At 39.8% G+C, this 20688-nt stretch overlaps 1 protein-coding gene across 1 annotated transcript; it reads right to left on the reverse strand.

Annotated features, from left to right (window-relative positions):
* Positions 1 to 280: 280 nt before the first annotated feature.
* Positions 281 to 12469, reverse strand: LOC122564363 (RNA-binding protein 24). Its single transcript, XM_043719120.2, has 4 exons — positions 12047 to 12469; positions 11769 to 11892; positions 11454 to 11508; positions 281 to 2384 (listed from the first exon to the last, which is right to left on the reverse strand). The coding sequence occupies exons 1-4, from the start codon at positions 12212 to 12214 to the stop codon at positions 2045 to 2047; spliced, it is 687 nt and encodes a 228-aa protein (XP_043575055.1). The 5' UTR covers positions 12215 to 12469; the 3' UTR covers positions 281 to 2044.
* Positions 12470 to 20688: the final 8219 nt, after the last annotated feature.

Here is a 20688-nt window from a genome sequence, read left to right on the forward strand (position 1 = left end):
TTTATGATTTTAATTCAGGTACCTGTTTATGTAGTCTTTTTAAATTTCTGTTGACTTCTGGTAGTGGTTCAATCAATATGAACTATTTTACTCAATCATCCAAAATCAAAAATATATCCCTCTAGTCCTCTTTTATATGTTGTGAACTGGTTTTGACTTTTTTTTTTAAAAATGTCCACAGCTTACTGATAATAGAAAGACTTACTTTTTTTTTTAAAATGCAAAAGCCAGTGAACTGACTTTCCAGTGAAATAAAAACTACCAGCAAAACAAATAGCAATGACATTTATTTTTTAATTTTTTTTATTTTGAATGTATGTAGTAGAGGTGAATGTTGATATATTATAAAGAAGTTTGTACAGTTATAGAAACATGATAGCAACAGTACTTTTATATTAAAGATGAAATTTTGTAGAATGCTAGCTACCATTGCTTGATTAATTAAATTTGTCCAGCAACATGAAAAAGGTTTTCAAAATGCTTGGTGGTCTTTCCCTTGTAAGAAAATCTTAGATTTTTTCATCAAGTATAAAAAAAAAATCTATATTTAGAATATTCACCTGTTTGAAGTACATATAATAAAAACATTTAAGATAGTAAGCAATTGAGATTTAGAAACAGGCTACGGAGCAGCAGTTACAGCTTTCTACCAGGCAGAATAATTGTTTTAACTATTCCAACATAAATCTAAAAGTTTGACATTTCTAAAATCCTAAAGTCAGAAACCTTTCTATGTACAGTTTAAAACATTATGAAAAAAACTGAGTAAATATTAATTTAATATCCTAAAACTGACAAATGTCAAGATAACAATACCACTGAACAGTGCGTCATAGAAATATTTTAAATAAACTGGAGTCAACATTTTGAAGATTGCTATGCTCTAACATTATAAACTAATACCTATTTAATAATTTATTGCAATGAGCTGAATACATATACAGTTTCGCACTTATGTCCCCTGTGGTGTGCGTACTGTAATAACATTCACAATAAATAATTTTAAAATAGTATTACAATACAGTATTTTTATAAGGCACAGTTTCAATCAATGATTAATAAAATTCACTTTTTTTTTCTCCTTTTTGCTTTCAATCAATGACCATGGACAGATGCAGTAAAACAGAAAGAGGAGACTGTTATTGTTAGGGACTGATCTGATTTCAGAATCCAAAGTGCTGACAGCAGCAGTTAAAGTTTCCCGAAAAGTGAAACAGGACAGGGGGGATTAAAATGTGACAAGTCATCAAACATGCACAAGTGATGTGTATTTCCAGAACTGTCTACCTTATTAATTGTCCGCACAGCTGTTCTGTCCATTAAATCCAGATCACTTGCTCAGAGTTCTATTCGTGCATAGAAGCGAAGAATATATTTTAAAAAATAAATAGTGTTGGTGCCTGTCCATCATGCCACATGGTCATGTGCTTTGATTGTTCGATGCCCAAGAGACACTTCAAATATCTCAAATACTTTGCATAGGTCAGAGTTTAAAAAAAATGACATTCAGTGCTTTTAAATTGAATTGGTAGTCATTACTATAATGTAGAATTGTTTCAGTATCTCACGGACCCCTTGACGAGCACATCTCATTTATTATTTAAATTATTATTGCATATCGCACATTATTGCATACAGCTCCTGCAGTTGTTACACACTGAAAGAATCGCAGCATTTTCCCTGATGAAATGGTTGGAACACAGTTATACTACATTATGTCCCATTGTTAATACATGAATGTTGCAGGCTGGTTGAAGGCTTTGGACTTGCATTTTAAAAGATTTCTTGATCGTAAACAAAAAAGCATATTCTGCTATCCCATCTTCTTGTGCTATGACAGTATAGAGCACAATTGTTTGTAGTAATCAAAGCTGCAAAAATATTTTTCCTCGCAATCAGAAAGTAGTATACTTTTGTCTCCCACCCCATGTCCATTTATTTATGTCCTGTAGTTGTAATAGTTGAGGAGTGCTGGAATATATGGTTGCTCTCCTGATTCTAAAAGTATGGTGTACTTTTAGGTTTTTTAAAAAAAGTACCACTGTTATTGCAGGCGGTCAGTTTGCAGCTGCTGTGGCTGGTACTGGCTGAAGGCTGCAGCAGCAGTTGCCCCAGGAGCTGCATTGGGCATGGGCTGCTGCACTGCGTAGCTGTACCCGGCGGCAGTGACATAACCAGCAGCTGCTGCTGCAGCAGCAGGGCTTGCGGCGAATGGATATTGCTCATAGGCGGCAGCGGCAGCAGCAGCTGTGGCTGCGGAATACTGCGCGTAGGCAGTCCCCGTGTAGTCAATGTAAGGGGTCGCAGCAGCTGCAGGTTGCACATGCGGGATGACGACTCCAGGTTGCATAAAGGCTTGTGGGTAGACATAATGAGTGGGGATCCTGTGGAATAAGCAAGAATAAAATAGCAGTAAAGAAACAATTTTGGGCTTGATCTGTTTTTAAAGTTCTAGTTGTTATTGTGCATATAGGGTTGCCACAATACAGGAAGTCTTAATGAATCCATTATAGAACCAGTGGAATGCCCAAGGGCCTTTATATGTGCAATAAATTTTACAAAAGATTTTGGCCAACTAGGTACAACAGGATGTGTGACTAGATTTAGAGAGAGCAAACTAGTGTGTGTTAAATAATAACAATAGATATCAAAAAAAGACAAGTTCTGACATCCTGAAATTTTACATTTATAACTAAATAAAGTGGTTAATGAAAAGCAATATGGTTGTAGCACAGTTAAAACCAAGAGATAATACATAGAAAACTGAAAACAATTTGTCAGGTCTCATTAGGTTTCAGGTTTTTAGTCTTGGTTTCTAAAAATTCAGAACTTTAAACAAATTTGTTTTGGACAGTATTTCACTGACATTTTGCAGGGCAGTTTCTATTGATATTTTGGCCGGTAGTCGTTGCAAACATATCATGGCAACCCTATGTGTTGCTATGCAGTCTCGGCACTCATTAATATCATATCACAGATCCACAACCCCATCACCTAATTAAAGTAAAACACAGGCAAAAAACAAAAAGAAAAAAAAATTAAAAATACCAAACAAAGGCCACATGGTGATAAACAAATGGTCACACGGCAAGATCACTCTACACGTGAAATCTAGTGAGGCTCCGATTCATCACTCAATGAGACTCCAATAGAGATCCAACAGACATTATTAAAATCACAGCACTGAAGTCCAGTACATGTGCATTACATTCTAAGAAAAGGTCATAGGAAGAAGTCCTAGAGCAAATGAAAACATAAACCTTGACCCCATCATCTGGCTTGCAACGATCCGCCTAATGACATGCAAAAGAAAAAAAAGACACTAAAAGACAAAGATGGCATGAAAGAAAAACATGTCACAGCGAGAGGGGATAAAGATGACTGGTGAGGCTGAAGAAATTATATATATTTAATAAGATAAAATGGCATATACAGCTTTAAATAAAATATTTTGAGTTGTTCTTCAATCTATGGGATTTCACTCTTAAATCAGTGCCCAGTGATTCTGTATGTTCTTGTACAACATAGTGACTATATAAATTTTAGGTCAGTTAGTAGAAGATGATCACATTAGTTCAGTGGTAACTAGGATTTCCTTTTCTCAGTTTATTAGTTATTGTTGTGAATTAAGCATTAAGACGTGCAGGCTTGGTCACCAAGCAATTAGATGGAAACTGCTGGAAACCCATCTTATACTAGATGGCATGTTACAACTAATTATAATTCTGTTTTGTCCTAATGTCTGGCAGGAGGTAGGAGTTAATGAAACAAACTGTCAGGTTTAACTTTCGAAAGACACTTCCATCTTCTTTCTAAACATGAACATGCTAAAAAGATCTCTAGGCTGACGAGTCCAATTTCACTTATCCACTTTTGTCAGAAGCACAACAGCATTTGGTTTTACAAATTTTAGGAAACTTTGACTTAAAAAAAAAAGTCATTCCATACACAACAAAAAGCCGAGGGGAAAAAAAAAAATGTATAAAACGTTGGCTACAGGAGGAACAGATGAATACCCAAAACTTTGTGAATAAAGGTATTGTGGAATTTTTAAAGTACATCATTTTTTGACAAAGTTTTATTATGCCATTTCCAACTTAGAGATATCACGACTATGCCAGGAAGGATAAAGAGTATTGAAAATTATAAACAAAATCCATTTTTGACTAATTCTGTAACAGTAATTCCTGATAACAATGATATTATCATTGTCTTCTGAAGTACTACAACCTCAATCCAGTTTAGCAAAATTTTCCTGAATTTTAATTGATCTTTGATCTTGTTCACAATTAGAACAATTGAGCAGCTGTAATACAAGTTCTAAATAGTTCACGGGTACAGTTAGAAGCAAAGTCTGATGAACTGTGTCCAACATCTAGTCAGACATTAAGTCAGACATTTGAACTTTCCACTTAATATGAAGTGTATACAAATAAGCACACAGAATACCACCTTGTTAAAATATGGCTTATAATCTGCTCAATATAAAGAAAAACACAGCTTGAATAACAAAACTGTGTTTAAAAGGTAGTCACTGTATAGGTAAATAAAAAAAATCTTTTAAATACAACTGTGTGTATTAGATGGAAACCAACATTCTTTTCAAAACTGTTCGCTGCCACCTTTTACAAACATTGATTTAAAAAAAAAAGCAGGAAATACACAGTCTGAACTGAAGATTGTCTCAAGTTGTGTCAATGGTATATGCGACAGGTTGTGAGCAAATGTTTACTTCCCTCTTCTTCAGATATCATGCAGAATCTACTTGATATTGAATGATAGCAGCAGTTTTCAAATTGGGGATATAGCATTGCATTGTATGTCAATGCCAAGTAATCCCAAGGCATGGATTACTAATTGAGACACAAATCCAACCACAGCAGTTGAAATTCCATTTGTTAGTCCATTTGTTAGATAAAATATGAAATGAGAAAGTAAGTATTAGTAATGGTGACTGCAAACTATCAGAAAAACCCATCTGGTTCTCTAATAAAGAAAAGAAATATGCTGCTCTTGTCTGGCCTGCTCTGTGTTTCACGGCAGTTTGAGCTCAATGTGCTTGACTGATAACGGCCTTCTGAAAGTGCCCAGTAAGCCACTCAGTTGCTACAAGAAAAGATAGCACACCACCACCTTCTCAATGGCAAAAAGGGATGGGCAACAAATGCTAGCCCTGTCAGCAATATCATCATCTCATTAATTAATATGAAAATGTCAAGTCTGGGATTCAAAAAGACCTTTCCCATAGTTGGTGTTAGAGAAACTAATCTGCCCATCTTTAAATAATATCCTAGCATTACAAAGGACGACCATTATTCTTTTAGGGCTGAAAAGGCTCGTCCCTACATCTGGGCCAGAAGGCTCGTGCCATTTGCTCCAGACGTGTGTCATTGGTTGATTAAAATATCTAATAACCCAGATACAATTTAGCAGCCATATATAAGAAGCTGCATGTTGTAAGTGGCACAGTGGTAATGACACTGCTTCTGGGTCAGAAGACCCAGGTTCAAGTCCCACAGCTCAGAGGTGCATTTGAACAGATGGAATCATGTGATGCACAGTTAGAGATTAATTTTTAGGCTCGTCCATGCCCAGAATGACAAGAGGATGGTGCTAAAAATAGATGGCTCCATTCTGTCCATGGCCATTTTTCCTTGAGGTATGATTAGAGGGTTTAGAAATTAGACACCTGGGATTTGGTTGTTTTAAGTTTGTTAATGATATCAAAGGAGGCCAATTGGTGTTTTCCCAGTGGCCTCATGGTCTCTGTTGACAAGAGGGGACAGACTAGCTGTTTAATAGCCATCTCTCTCTGCAACCAGTGATGCATTTTTTAATATATAAAGGCCAATTTTTAATTTAAATTTAAATATGTTGGTGAGAAAGTGCCTTCATTTTAAGGCACTCACTCTTATTTGCCTGCCAATGACATCCTCCTCCTGCCCGAGGGCAAGTCCAATGTCCTTAATAGGAACAAGTAACAAGTTACAAATCTCATTGTATTCGTTCTGAGTTAGAATGACCATATCTACATTTCTAAAAGATGGAAGAAACCTGCTTCATGCACAATATTACAGACATCAATGGAATCAATCTTAAGAAGTTATCTCCCCCTTTTAAAGTCCTTCATTCCCAGTCAGACTTCACATTTCATGCTGTCAAAAGAGAAATAAACTAATGCCAAAAAAATTGTCAAAATAAAAGCGATGTTCGATTTCAATCATCAACATTGTTAATTTCTTCTACTTGACACAATGGAAACCACTGGAAACCTTTCACTCAAGGTACATGGATTTTATAAAATGACGATGTTACATTTAGAGTATGCATGGTAGAAGAGAAAAACAAACTCCATCTGTAGGCTTGAACTTGTTGAAAAAAAATCTACTGCCCATAAAACATGCCAAGAATCATTATCCACCATCACTATTTGTTTTCAGTGCTGTGATCCTTTGATTTTAAAAGTCTCATCTCTGCATCTTTCAGGTCTCAAGCCCCATAACTCTGTAACCTCCAAATCTCTCTGCTCTCGAGTATGGTCATTTGTGTATCCCAGATTTATTTTGCTCCAAGCTGGTCTTCAGCTGTCTGTGTCCTAAACACTTGCTGAGACTCGGAGCCTCATCTTTCTCACTTTTCTTTCCTGGTAAGTACCTTTTGTTAGTGCTATGTAAATGCAACTTGTATGTTTAGTAAAAATACTGCCCATATACAATTTATTGAAGTGAAATAAGATACCTTATTTTGCATACTGCTAAATTCCCATCAATCCTAGCAGCAACAATGGAACTGAACTATTTCATCTGAAGTTGTTCATTTGGGTATTTTTTCCCCTGACCTTGAAACCAGCTGTTTGGGATCTTCCTTCCAGCACAGAGTCACACCTAACATTGCAATGGAAACACCAGCAAGCAGCTCAAAATTTAATCAAGTACTTTTTAATGAGTAAGTGTTTAATATTTACAGCACAGAATCTGGGTAATTGGCCCAAATAATCAATGAGTGTTGATGCTACAAGCAAGCCTGATCCTACCCATCTTCCTATCAACATATTCTTCTATTATTTTCTCTTTCACCTATTTATCCAGCTTCACCTTAAATACATCCATGTTATTTAAATACTCTTTGTGGTAAAAGAAATTCCACATTCTAACCACTTTTTTAGCAAAGGAACTCCTCCTACATTCATTATTGGATTTATTAGTGACTACCTTATATTTATGACCAGCCCCCCTCATGTTCTTCTCCCATGCAAGTTGAAACATCTTTTATGAAAAAACATGACAGCGAAAAATGTAGTAATCTTAAATACCTCAATCATATTACCCCTTAGACTCAGTTTATGGGAAAAATGCTCCAGCCCGTCAAGCTTTTCCAAAACACAACCTCCCTGATCTGGAATAATTCTAAATTTGTTTTTGCATATTCTTCAATGTTTCTATAGCTTTACTGTAACATGACCAAAACTGTTCATAGTACTCCAAAGTATGGTCTAACCAATATGCTGTACGATTCTATTCTTCTAGAAAGGAAGTCAAGAGCTTTCAGCTTTATTTACCATTTCATCAATGTAATTACTTTTACCCGCCTATATATTCTATGCCTGCGCATCTCCCTCCACTTCAGCTGATGAAAGAGCAGCGCTTCGAAAGCTTGTGATTTTAAATAAACCTGTTGGATGATAACCTGGTGTCGTGTGACTTCTGACTTAATTACTTTTAGTGATTACATTTCCTGTAGCCTAGAGTCCTCTCCTCCTCTACCCTGTTTAGAAACAATTTTCCAAGCAGCATATGCTCTCCTTACTTTTCCTCCTACAATGCACCACTTCATACTTATCAATAGTGATGCTCATTTGCCAAATAAATATCCATTTGGCATGTTTATTAATATCCTCTTTATTACGGTACGGTCTTCCTCTGCATTAGCTATGTCCTTCAACTTGGTGGCATCCATACATGTTGTAAATGAATTCCTGATTCCTAAATCTGAATTGTTTCTATCAAGATGAACAATGGTGGTGCTAGCTCTGATCTCCCAAACTAATGACAGCTCATCAACCTGATTTCTCTGCTTGACCTGCTGAATTTTTCCAGTAGTTTTTGCTCTTGCAGTTAATTACTATTCTGTTCTGTAGCCGGCTTGCTATGTGATAATGATATCACTTGCTCCCATGCCTTCATGTTCTGATCTTAATCATGAGACTTGCATTGATTTTAAACCATGATTGTGCCAAATGGCATGCTACTATTATTTTCACACAATATACTTGTATGAAGCTTTCCCAGTTTGATGTATCCATATTGTTCATTCTCCTGGGAAGCAGATGCTCATTCATCCTCTCAGAATCCACAAAAGTAGGCAAGTTAAATATGTTAAGATTAGGCGTGTTGCTTGTGAGATAAAGAATTCAATTTCCCCCATGTCTTCTCCATATTATTGTCATCACTTCAAGGAAAAGATTCATTGAAAGTAATCACCCAGCTAAATTTTCAACTGACCACATTGGCAAACATTCTATCAGATACCATGTGAAAAAACTGCAAAACAAATATCAGTGAGTGCTTTGAAACAAGTTAGGAAGCATACTTTTGTGAAATGTGAAGAAAATTCTATCAAAACTGACTTCAAACTTTTTTGTTATTGTGACTTGTACATACAGAAATGCCCTAGAATCCAGCAGTTATAGTAAATTTTGAAAAGTTATATAATTAAAGTTAATAACATCTATATTTCAGAATTTGAGAGAAATATGTAAGTGTACTGCTTCAAATTATGCCAAATCTACACATCACCTATGGTAGGTTAAGACATATTGATTAGGACATGTTACTTTTTGTGTGTAGACAGAGACTTAAGAGCACAGAAACAGGCCATTCAACCCAGCCACTGTATGTTCCACGCAAACCTCCTCCCACTCATTTATTTCCTCCCACCCTGCTAATATATGCTCATATTCCTTTCTCCCTAGTGTACATAACCAGCTGCACCTGCATGTTCAGCCCTCCTTGACACTTACAACCTCTCTGATTGAATGTCATCCTTGTAAATTTTATTTTGGATTTTTTCCACATACTTATATCCTATAGACAAACTAAAGTTGGATAGAAATTTTGAAAATGATTGTTACTGTGTTCTGATACTGGTTGATAAAATGTCTCCTGTATCAGAATCTCTAACATGTGTTTGAGGGTGGAGGAGATGGAGCTGGGGGGAGTGCTGGGCTTGGCTTTTGGTTGTAATCCATAGAAAACTGAACAGGTGCTGGAATGTGAAACTGAGCTCACAAGGGTCATTCTCTTTTAAACTCATGGGAACTCTTAGCACACTCCCCAGCCCGTGCCATTTCACACCGGATGAGTGACAAGACAGGCTGTAGTATGACTCCCGACTCTATTTTTAATCTTCTACTAAAAGGGATCTATTAAACAGAGGAAATGTCTGTATAAGGCAAAACAAGCAACTTTCCTTGTGCAATCCACAAGAATCCTGCTTTTTAAAAATGTGTCTGATTTGTAATCTATACCTTCATGCAATAGTTTAAAATTTTATAGCCTCAATTTACTATCAGTGAAAATGATCCCTTTGGATTTATTCCCTTCAAATGCTGCATATAATCATAATTTGGTGAAATAATAGGTTTTTTTTTTAAAGTATGCTAGATAATTCTTTGTCATGTGCTTTAGTAAAGTAATTGTTGCAAATAGGATTGATGTGAAAAGGTAAGCTGACAAAGTGCATAACTGTTAACCTAGGTCAGCAGTCATAAAATTTGGATGAGGTCTTCAGTACCCAGTACAATGAAATAATGATGTTGCTTTTCAAAGCTTAGAATGACTTGGTCTTTTCCACCTGCATATTCCATGACTCATTTATTACTTATGAAGTTTATTGTTATGGATCATCATTTATTCATAGGAGAAAACAGATTAGCAGATTGAAATTGTGTGCAAACCTATGCTACGCTTTTGGCACCCCTTTTGCTTTTGGGAATTGTTGTTTCGTTACATTTTCTCCAATTTCTAAACTACTATGTAGAATTCATTAATGTGATAGGAGATGAGTCAACATAAATTTATGAAAGGAAAAATATGTAGGGATAGGGTGGGAAACTGCATACCTATAGTCAGTGTGGTCTCGATGGGCAAAAGCCTGCTTCCATGCTACAGGGATTCTATGAAAGATATTATAACGTGTTGTTCCTCCCTATATCTTGCCTTCAGCTTTAACTTTACACATCTAAAAAACAATGTACAGGCAAAATTGCAATAGCGTTTAAAGATTCTGAATGAATCATTTTAGAATGTAAATTTGAAAATGAACTCATCTACAGCACAAAGCTTATAAAGTGGCTAAATGTACTGATGTTTAGATAATCTCGTCTACTCCGATCTGGTAGCCAGTCTATAACTAGATGGTCACTAAGTACAAGGAACGTCTTTAAGGAAATGTGTTCTTCCGAAACCACCTTGAATTATGATGTTCTGGATACTTAATGACTGTATCCGTGAATTTGTAGAAGATTGCACTTGTGTTAACAAAATTTAAAAATAAACAACCAAACCAAAATAAATAAACATCGCAACATGCACGCGATGGGTTGATTTGGTAATCAAAAAATAAAATCACACAGAATTTAGCACTCACTACAACCCAGAAACTGAATTGTTAAACTGGAAATCAGGCTACAGCAACAAAGCAAAATAAAGTGGGACCCCTTGCTCCCAAGTGGCAAAACAAATTAACATTCTTGAACAAAGAAAATTCCAGAAAAGTCCTCACTATAGCTCTCTTCATTACAAAGCACGCAGTTTGCTTGTTTAGCTCTAAACACCACTTCATTAAAAGTAAAAAGCACACGCAGCTCTATTGCACTCTAAGAAATAACATACATGCAACAGTTAATCACCATTTTAGCTTGTTTGTGTGTTTGAGTCTACTGGTTACAGTTTAAGATCTGCTCATTCGGTAACTATTCCACCTCATATCATCAAATGCTTCTCTCATCATCATGTTATCTTAACTGTAAACGACCCCTGTCAGATCAGAAAGAAATACATAGAATTGAGTCAAGCCAAAAGGGGGCACAAAGTCGATTTGTTAAAATAAATAAATAACACCATTACACGGCACCACAAGTATTTATCCGGATGGTGGGTTGGATGAACAGAATCGCTTTCAGAACTTGACTCAGTGAGAGATTGCACAGCATAAGAGAAGATATATTTATTCTCCAAAAGTTTGTTAGTCATTGACAATGGGTGTTAAAACTAATTCGCCCTTTCGTGGTTAGTTAAATAGACACAGACTCGCTTTCAGGCTCCTGCTGTTTTACAGAATATTGTTGAGGTGCAGTTCGATGAGGTCGGAAGGCGTTAACAGTCGAAACATAGCTGCCTTTAATTGAAGCGGAAGCCGGTTATGAATTGCGGCAGGACAGCGAAAGTACTTACCCATAGGGCCTGGGGACGAAAGCGGGGTGAATCTGCTGTACTCCGAAAGCGAAACCTGTCAAAGACAAACCAGAGACAACGTTACAAATAGAAATAGAAAATGACAGGCAGACATCGCCCCCCACTACAGGTCAAATGCTTTGGCCAGCTACTGGGAATATACATCGCAGCGCCCACATTCATATCCTAACGCTCTTTCTTGTGAGATTTCTGTTGAATGGGTTGTGAATGTTTTAAATTCTGAGGGAGGCGGTGCGTACAGTGTGATGCTGGGGCTTGGTTGTGTTGTCCCCTGAGTCAGGCTCCCACACTCACCCGGCTGCATGATGCGTGGTTTCGCCCCGAGGTAGGCCAGGTTGACATTGGCTTTCCTGCCGTCGATGATGGGGTTGGGATCTTTGCATGCCCTCTCCGCCGCCGCCCGGTCAGCCATGGTCACCTGGACACACAAGAGAAAATACAGAAAAAGACGGCGAAGAAAACCCGGGGCACACCCCGGCATCAGTAAAACAGCCAGCGGACCGGACCGGACCGGACCGGACCCATTCGTGTTTAAGGTGACCGGGCTCTGTGCCCTCCCCTCGGGTACTTACAAAGCCGTATCCGCGGGATTTGCCGGTTTGCCGGTCCGTGATCACCACCGCCTCCTCGATATCGCCGAACACCTCGAAGTACTTGCGGAGCGACGCGTCCGTGGTGTGGTAGGGCAGCCCGCCGACGAAGATCTTGGTGAAGGTGGTGTCCTTCTGGGTGGTGTGCATCTTGGCTCCGGGGTGGGGGGGCTCAGGCTGCAGCAGCTCCCTCACTCCGTCTGCTACAACACTTGACCAAAAATAAACACCAGGTTGTTGCAGGGCCCCCGGGCTGACTGATCACCTTCCCCCACCACCACCCCCTCTAATACATTAACACAGCAACAAGTCAGCTGCTCCTCTGAGGTAGTTTAAACTAAACTAAATACTGAGGGCAGCAAACTCGCTCACGCACCAGCCACGCTCACAACCCGCTTGTTTCCAGCACTGCCCGCTGTCCGGGCTCTTTAAATGCCGCTGTGGGCCCGCCGGCTGCACAAAGCGCCCACCTCCCCATGACCACGCCCACCCATCACAAACCCCGCCCAACAACCCGAGGCCACGCCCCCCACCCTCGTCGCCCCGCCTCCGCCTGCCCCCTTTTCACGTGCCGTCCCAGGACCCCGCCCACAACAATGCATTCCCCTTGCGTCGGCCTCGCCCCCTCTGGCCCCGCCCCCTCCTCTGTCCCCGCCCCCCCCAGTCCCGCCCCCTCCTCTGTCCTCTCATGGTCTGCATGTTCCGCCCGCTGCAATCAAGACCACACCCGTCACAGCCAATTGTCCGCATCGGTCATCAAGCCCTTTCCTCTCTCCCCCACCTCCAACCCCGCTGTAGTCCAAATACCACTGAAGAGTTTCATGGGCTAGTGCATTAGTTGGCGCAGGGTCTGGGTTTCCTCGGGGAGAGGAACCCTGAGACATTGCACTTGACAATTGTGAATGAACGACGTTAGCCCGGGACATTTATCACCCAGTAACTAACTAGGGCAGCGGCACACCAGAGCAGGAAAACATCGCCTGTTTCCATCACTAAGGAGTTGGACTATAACCTGGTGTTGCGTGATTTTTAACTTTGCACAACCCAGTCCAACAGCGGCACCTCCAAATCAGGACTGAATGTCAAAAGTGAGAACTGAAAACGACTTCAAACTTAGATCAGGTAGTGGTCAAGTTTTATAGTGTATTATTTTGTATAGGTATTTTTATTGAATAAAAAGGAAATTTTTAAACTTTTTTTACAAAATTACAAAGTAATATAAACAAATATAAACACTAATATACAATTAAATATATATCAAAAAGAAATAAATAATAACCAAAACACAAAACAAGGGAAAAAAAACCCAACTAACTACTAATCTATCCTACAACCAATATATAAAATAGGATATCATACATTACTAGCAAAAAATAACGGAATAATTAAATAATTAAGTACATACTCAAAATGAATTAACATCAAGTCATAATAAAACCCGTATTTATACGGGGTTCCCCCTCCCACGGCCCCCGGACCAGCCAGAACCACTACCACAGCCAGACAAAAGCCCTCGACAGTATGGCCGAAATATCTGTGTCGATATAGTTCAGAAAGGGCTGCCATATTTTATAGAATAATTCAGTTTTTTGGTGCACCATACTTGTAAGCAAGTCAAGGGGAATACATTCCATGATTAACCTGTGCTAATTCGAAAGTCCTGGAGGGCCTTCAGCTATCCAATTCACTAAGATATTTTTCCTTGCACAAAAGGAGAGAATGGAAAATAGTTTCCTCCCATGCACATCCAGGGAGGGAAAATCTGAAAAACCCAGAAGAGACACTGGATCCAATCTAATCTCCGTTCCCAAGATCTCTGTCAAAGCATTTGCGCCTCTTTCCCAGTACCTACAGATCTTGTGACATGTCCATAGACAGTGCCCACTTCAATTTTGCATTTGGGACACACTGCGATTTGTTCAGGTGCTATATGAGCCCTATGGAGTATCTTTAATTGAATAGCTTGAGTTCTATTACAAATAGAGATCTTTCTGACATTTGCCCAGATGTCCTCCCACATTTCTAAAGAGAATTCTAACCTCAATTCTTGGTTCCATGTTTTAAACTGTCATTCCATGTCTTTTGATACCTCATTATATAATGAGTGATAAAGAGTACTGATCGAGGGTGGACCCATTGGCCATAGCACTGTTCTCTCCCTATCCGATTTGTAGGGACTGTCTCATAATGTGGTCTTCTTCTGTATATAATCTCGTATTTAGAAATACCGAAAAATGTCTCCATTAGGCAGTCCAAACTTCTGGTTCAACTGCTCAAAAGACATCATAACTTCCCCATTAAACAGGTCCCCCAAGCAGGAGATACCTCTGGACCTCCAGCCTTCAGCCCTGGCTGAAAACCCAATGCTCCCACTATAAGAGTATAAGGAGAGTTTTTTTGTAGGTTACCCTCATCTTGCCGCATTATCCTCCAGGCTTTCATTGTATTGAATACAATAAGGTTTTTGCAATAGTCCATAATAGCTCTCATCTCATCTCAAATAATAGATTGATGAGGGGACACTTTGCTTGGGAGGTCTCAATGTCTAACCAAATTGATTGTGGGTCACAAGAGACCCAATCAGCTACATAGCATAATGAAGAGCTCAATTGATACCTCCTAAAGTTTGGAAAGTCCAGCCCTCCACTTGCTTGTGGCTGCAGCTTCTCTAATTTGATAAGAGGCCGCCTATGATTCCAAATAAAGGAACCAAGCCAGCCGTGTAGTTTACGCAATGCCAGTCTCGGCAACATCAGAGGGAGCATTCTCATAGGATATGGGGGACGAGGCAGAATATTCATTTTAACTAGAGCTACTCCACATAACCAGGATATTGGGAGATCTCCCCAGCGTTGAAGGCCCTGCCTTATTTTCTCTAGTAGGTGCACAAATTGGTTTTGTACAGCTGACCAAATACTGGGTTGACAAAAATACCTAAGTATAGAAAACCCTCCAGTGACCACTGAAAGGGAAAGCAAGATCTGTCTGATAAATTGGACATATTGGCGAGACCACCCAACGGCATGGCCTCTGATTTTATAAAATTGATTTTATAGCCTGAGAACATACTAAATAGATTGATTACTTGAATTAGGCAGGGCACGGATATCAAAGGATAACTTAAGAAAAGGAGGACATCATCTTCATAAAGAGTGATTTTAGGTTTACCCAAACCAACCCTCGGAGCCACTATGTTAGAGTCCGTTCGTAAAGCTTCTGCTAGTGGTTTGATTACTAGCGTGAATAGTAACAGTGAGAGAGGACATCCCTGGTGACAGCCCCTACCAACACTGAAGCTATCTGAACCTAAACCATTGGTGATCACAGTGCTTTGGGGTCATTGTATAATATTGAGACACATTTAGAAAATACCTCTCCGACACCAAACCTTTCCAGTGTGTAAAAAAGATATGATCATTCTACCTGATCAAATGCCTTCTCTGCATCCAAGGAGACAACTAGCCCCAGTATTCTTCCCTGTTGACAGGCTTGTATCATATTTAAGACCCTATAGTGTATTATTTAACAGAGATCGACAAAGTAATTAGAGAGGGAGGGCAGAATATATAGCATCCTCCACTTTATACATTCAAGATATTCCTGATTCAAAGTATAGTCGTTGAGAAAAAAGACCCGGCATGAATAATTTGATCAAGAGAAATAGAAATGATCAAAACAGCCATGGACATCTATTTCAAACCCAATGACTCCCACAGCTACCTTGACTACACCTCCTTCCCTCCCCCCTATAAAATGCACGATCCCTTACTCCCAATTCCTCTGCCTCTGCCTCTGCCGTATCTGGTGCCAGGAGGTGCAATTCCATTCCAGGACATCCCAGGTATCCTCCTATTTCAGCGACCACAAATTCCCCTCCCATTTTATCAACAATGCCCTCCAGCACATCTCCACTACTTCCTGCACCTCCGCTGTCAAACTCCACCCCTCCAACTGCAACCAGGATAGAACACCCCTCGTCCTCACTTTCTACAACCCCATTAATCTCTGGATATAGTGCATCATCCTCTGCTATTTCCACCAACTAAAGTCAGACCCCACCACCAAAAATATATCTCCCTCCCCACTCCTATCCCCACTCCATTCCCTCTGGGACTCCCTTGTTAGGCCCATGGCCCCCACCAATTCACCCTCCACACCCGGCACCTTCCCTTGCTGCCACATGAGGTGTAAGCCCTGCACTCACACTTCCCCTGTCATCTCTGTCCACTCAAAGGATCTTTTCACATCTGGCAGAGATTTTCATGCATATCCACCCACCTCATCTACTTATCTACTGCATCCGAAGCTCTTACATGGTCTCCTCTATATCGAGGAGACAGGACGCCAACTTGCGGAGTGTTTTAGGGAACATCCTGGGACACATGCACCAAACAACCCTATCGCTCTCTGGCTGACCAATTCAAATCCCCCTCCTACTTCCCCAAGGACATGCAAGTCCTGGGCATCCTACACTGCCAAATCAAAGCCACCCACCAACTGGAGGAAGAACACCTCATCCTCTGCCTTGGGACCCTTCAACCACACAGCATCAACATCGACTTCACTCATTGCCACATCTCTCTTCTCCCTTGCCTCATCCTAGAATCAACCCTCCAACTTGGCACCGCCCTCTTGACCTGTCCTACCCGTCTATCTTCCTTCCCACCTATCTGCTCCACCCTCCACACCAACTATCAGAATTACCCCCCACCTGCCTTCCCAGCTATGTTCCCCCCAGACTCATCCCCATCCCTCTATTTATTTCTCATCCCCTTCCCCCCATCACATTCTTGATGATGGGCTTATGACCGAAACATCAACTCTCCTGCTCCTCAGATGCTACTTGACCGGCTGTCATTTTCTAGCGCCACTTTTTTGACTCAGACATATGATTCCCCGTGGCTCAACAGGAATAGCCACTAAACTGTGGAGAGAGGGGCTAGAATTGTAAGTTAAGGTTGCTAAGTTCAGCAATAAAATGGAAAGAACGGCAGACGCTGCATATTAGAAACAAAAACATAAGTTGCTGGAAAAGCACCAGACCTGTGAAGGAAAATCAGTGTCAACTGAGGAAAGGTCACAGAGCCATACAGTTGTAAAGATGTACAGCACAGAAACAGACCCTTCAGTCCAACTCGTTCATGCCAACCAGATATTCTAACCTAATTTAGTCCCATTTTTCAGCACTTGGCCCATATCCCTGTCAACTCTTCCTATTCATATACCCATCCAGATGCCGTTTGAAACTGTACTAGCCTCCACCACTTCCTCTGGCAGCACATTCCATACATGTACCACCCTCTGCGTGAAAAAGTTGACCCTTTGATCCCTTTAAAATTTTTCCCCTATCACCCGAAACCTATGCCCTCTAGTTATGGACTCCCCACCCCATGGAAAAGACTTTGTCTATTTACACTATCCATGCCTCTCATGATTTTATAAACCACAAAAAGATTACCCCTCAGCCTCCAACGCTCCATGGAAAACAGCCCCAGCCTATGCAGCCTCTCCCTGTAGCTCAAATCCTCCAACCGTGGCAACAACCTTGTAAATCTTTTCTGAACCCTTTAAAGTTTCAACATCCTTCTGATAGGAAGGAGACCAGAATTGGAAGCAATATTCCAAAATCGGCCTAACCAATGGCCTGTACAGCCGCCACAAGACCTCCCAATTCCTATACTCGATGCTCTGACCAATAAAAGAAAGCATACCAAATGCGTTCTTCACTATCCTATCTACCTGTGACTCCAATTTCAAGGAGCTATGAACCTGCACCCCAAGATCTCTTTTTTCAGCAATACTCCCCAGGACTTTACCATTAAGTGTATAAGTCCTGCTCTGATTTGCCTTTCCAAAATGTAGCACCTCACATTTATCTAAATTAAACTCCACCTGCATTCCTTAGCCTATTGGTCCATCTGATCAAGATCCAGTTGTACTCTGAGGTAACTTTCTTTACTGTCCACTACACTTCCAATTTTGGTGTCATCACCAGGGTCACAGGACCCAAAACATGAACTCCAATTTCTCTTCACAGATGCTGACAGACCTGCTGAGGTTTTCCAGTAACTTCTGTTTTTGTTGCTAAGTTCAGCCATGATTTACAATTCAAATTATGATCCACTACCTGGTATACAGAATTAGTTTCGGATGGGGATATGTTAGGACTTTGATGTAGTCCTCACTTGAACATGTTGAGACTGCCAAAATGAACAACTGATGCCTTCAGAAAGGGAATAGAAAAAAAAATATGAAGATGAAAACTGGCCCATTACCCATGTGGTAATTTACAATTTGATTAATGGTGTTTTGATCTTGTGTAAACAGCTGTATTGTCATAAAAGAAGAAATAAGGCAATGCAATATTATGTTGTTGCTAGAGTAACAGTGGAACTGCTGCAACACAATGGCTGAAAGAGCATGTAGTTAATAATAATTAGAACAGTTATTGACACTAAATTAATTTGTTATGGTCAGCCAGATATCTAACAAGTGAAAGCCCATTCATTCCCTTGCTTAAGAACTCAAAAACAAGTAAGAAAGAAATTTGCATCTCCTGTAATGGTTTCATTAAGCAGCCAACACTCTCTCCAATGTAGAAATATATCCCACTAACCCAGGGCTCTAAATCAGCAGAACCAAGAGTTAGGAACCCCCAAGCACTTGGTTATTGCTGAAATTTAACTCGCTGAAAATAAACATGCAACATTCTGAAGGTACTTCTTGATACTCATCCAGGATAGGCTGATTCCAAGTACTGAGACATTGATTTGCAGGCTCAAAGAATGTAATCCATTTAGAAACAAGATTGGCTGGTTAATCATCATAAGCACATGAGTGTACTGACAGCCATAAATTTTGGATTAGTGAGTTTGACATACATGTCTTTTTTGTTACTGAATTCCCTTGGGGCACAATTAGACCACTGCTATTAAACCTTTTAAACATATATGTTCAGTCTTAAAACTACTTTTTCTACAATGTTATTTCAAAATTTGACAGAATAATATCAAAAAGCATAGAGAAACAAATCAGAATACAACATAGTAATTAAGCCTACTCCATTTTAATCTTGTTCCCTTCGTAAAGATCTGTGTCTAACTACAGTTTAAGCATACATAGGTATGATTATACAGTAAGTTCAGGTACTCAGTCCATAAATCAAATCCAAAATAATTTTCCTGTTAAAAGACTTTATGTAATGCTGCATGAACCATTATAGGTAAACAGTATCATATTAGTGGCCTCTGTAAATCAATATCACGTGGCAAATTATTAAGTTACAGTTGATATGGCATAAGTAGCAGACTGAGACATTCAGAAATACACTTTCATTTAATTATATAAATACCATAAAAATTATTACACTTGTGAGTACATTCGTGGTGTAAATAATGTTGCAGAGGTATTTATAAGCTCAATAATTTTACACATGTAAAGCAGTCCTGTGATAGAGGTTATTCCATCAACGTAGCACCATGCTCCATGGACAAAGGAGAAACTTAACAACATACCATTATAATACTTATTTTGGACCACTTCAAGGCAACACACATATTACCAACTGACCTCTGTAGAAATAAGCAGTTCATATGCAAATAGAAATAACCTGTGCCATTGCTCATTGTAAAGTGGAAGGATACTAAGTTCAACAGGTCCCATTGCACATAGCTACTATAAAATATGGGATAAAGTTTATAAGTGATAGGCAGGATTGACTTATCTGAGGCTAAGTGGCATGGTGGGCCCAGTAAGCCAGTCAGAACTCTCAGTGGGGACAGGGTACGATTTTCCACACAATCATGTTCTTCGCAGCTCATTACATGTACAGGCATGTATAAAACACCACATTTTAAGGTCAGGAAGTTCAGAAGCCCATGGGGACCTTCCTTGGGGATTAACATTTAAAACACAGACAGAAATTCATTCTCTCTAACCCAGGATCATCACTCAACTGCTGGAGAGTTCAGCAACCACGCAAAACGTAGTACACCACATTTTAGCAACACCTGTCCAGAGGCTCTCCAGAAAGTTAGCGTGGAGAAAAGGGACGATATTTTCCCTAATCACAGCAGCAAGGTACCATTTCAACTGATGAAGGCAACCTGGACAGAGGAAGCTGAGGAGGTCAGTACTCATGGGAACCCCAAAGAACCTGGCTCCAGTGCTGCAGGAGGCCGAATGATCTGTTGCAGTTAGCCAGGGTATGTACCACTGACTAATTAATAGTTTATGTCCTTATGAATGTGAGTAAGCTCTGTAAGCTAAAGATTTAGTAGTATTGGCACCCCAGTGCACTACCTTTCACACATCTGCCAAAGTTCACACTTAACACATTAAAGAAGCTTAAAAAAACTTAGCAGCTCACATACTATCATGACCTTTCATCAAAACTGGAGAACGTACAAACCTGACCACGTTTCAAGGACACAAGCACAAAATGTGACCTTTTGAGTTCAGGCATAGTGATGTCAGCCAGTAACTGCCTCACTTGGGCAGGCTTGTTGGCTCAGTCAGGCTTCACTTCCAGCAGTAAGTGCTTTTAGCAATGACAAGCTGCTAAATGTTTCAGTTCCTTTAATGTATTAAGTTTCAACTCTGGCAGACATGTGAGAGGTAGTACC

The sequence above is a fragment of the Chiloscyllium plagiosum genome, unplaced genomic scaffold (genome assembly GCF_037043375.1).
Source record: "Chiloscyllium plagiosum isolate Xiang-an unplaced genomic scaffold, Cpla_swu_hap1 HiC_scaffold_34, whole genome shotgun sequence".
Lineage (NCBI taxonomy): Eukaryota > Metazoa > Chordata > Chondrichthyes > Orectolobiformes > Hemiscylliidae > Chiloscyllium > Chiloscyllium plagiosum.

Coding starts and splice junctions, on each gene's coding strand:
- LOC122564363 (XM_043719120.2), bottom strand. CDS start 12,214: ATGCACACCACCCAGAAGGACACCACCTTCACCAAGATCTTCGTCGGC. Junction 11,509..11,768: donor ACCACGCATCATGCAGCCGG/GTGAGTGTGGGA, acceptor TGTCTTTGACAG/GTTTCGCTTTCGGAGTACAG. Junction 2,385..11,453: donor TTCGTCCCCAGGCCCTATGG/GTAAGTACTTTC, acceptor CTTATTCCACAG/GATCCCCACTCATTATGTCT.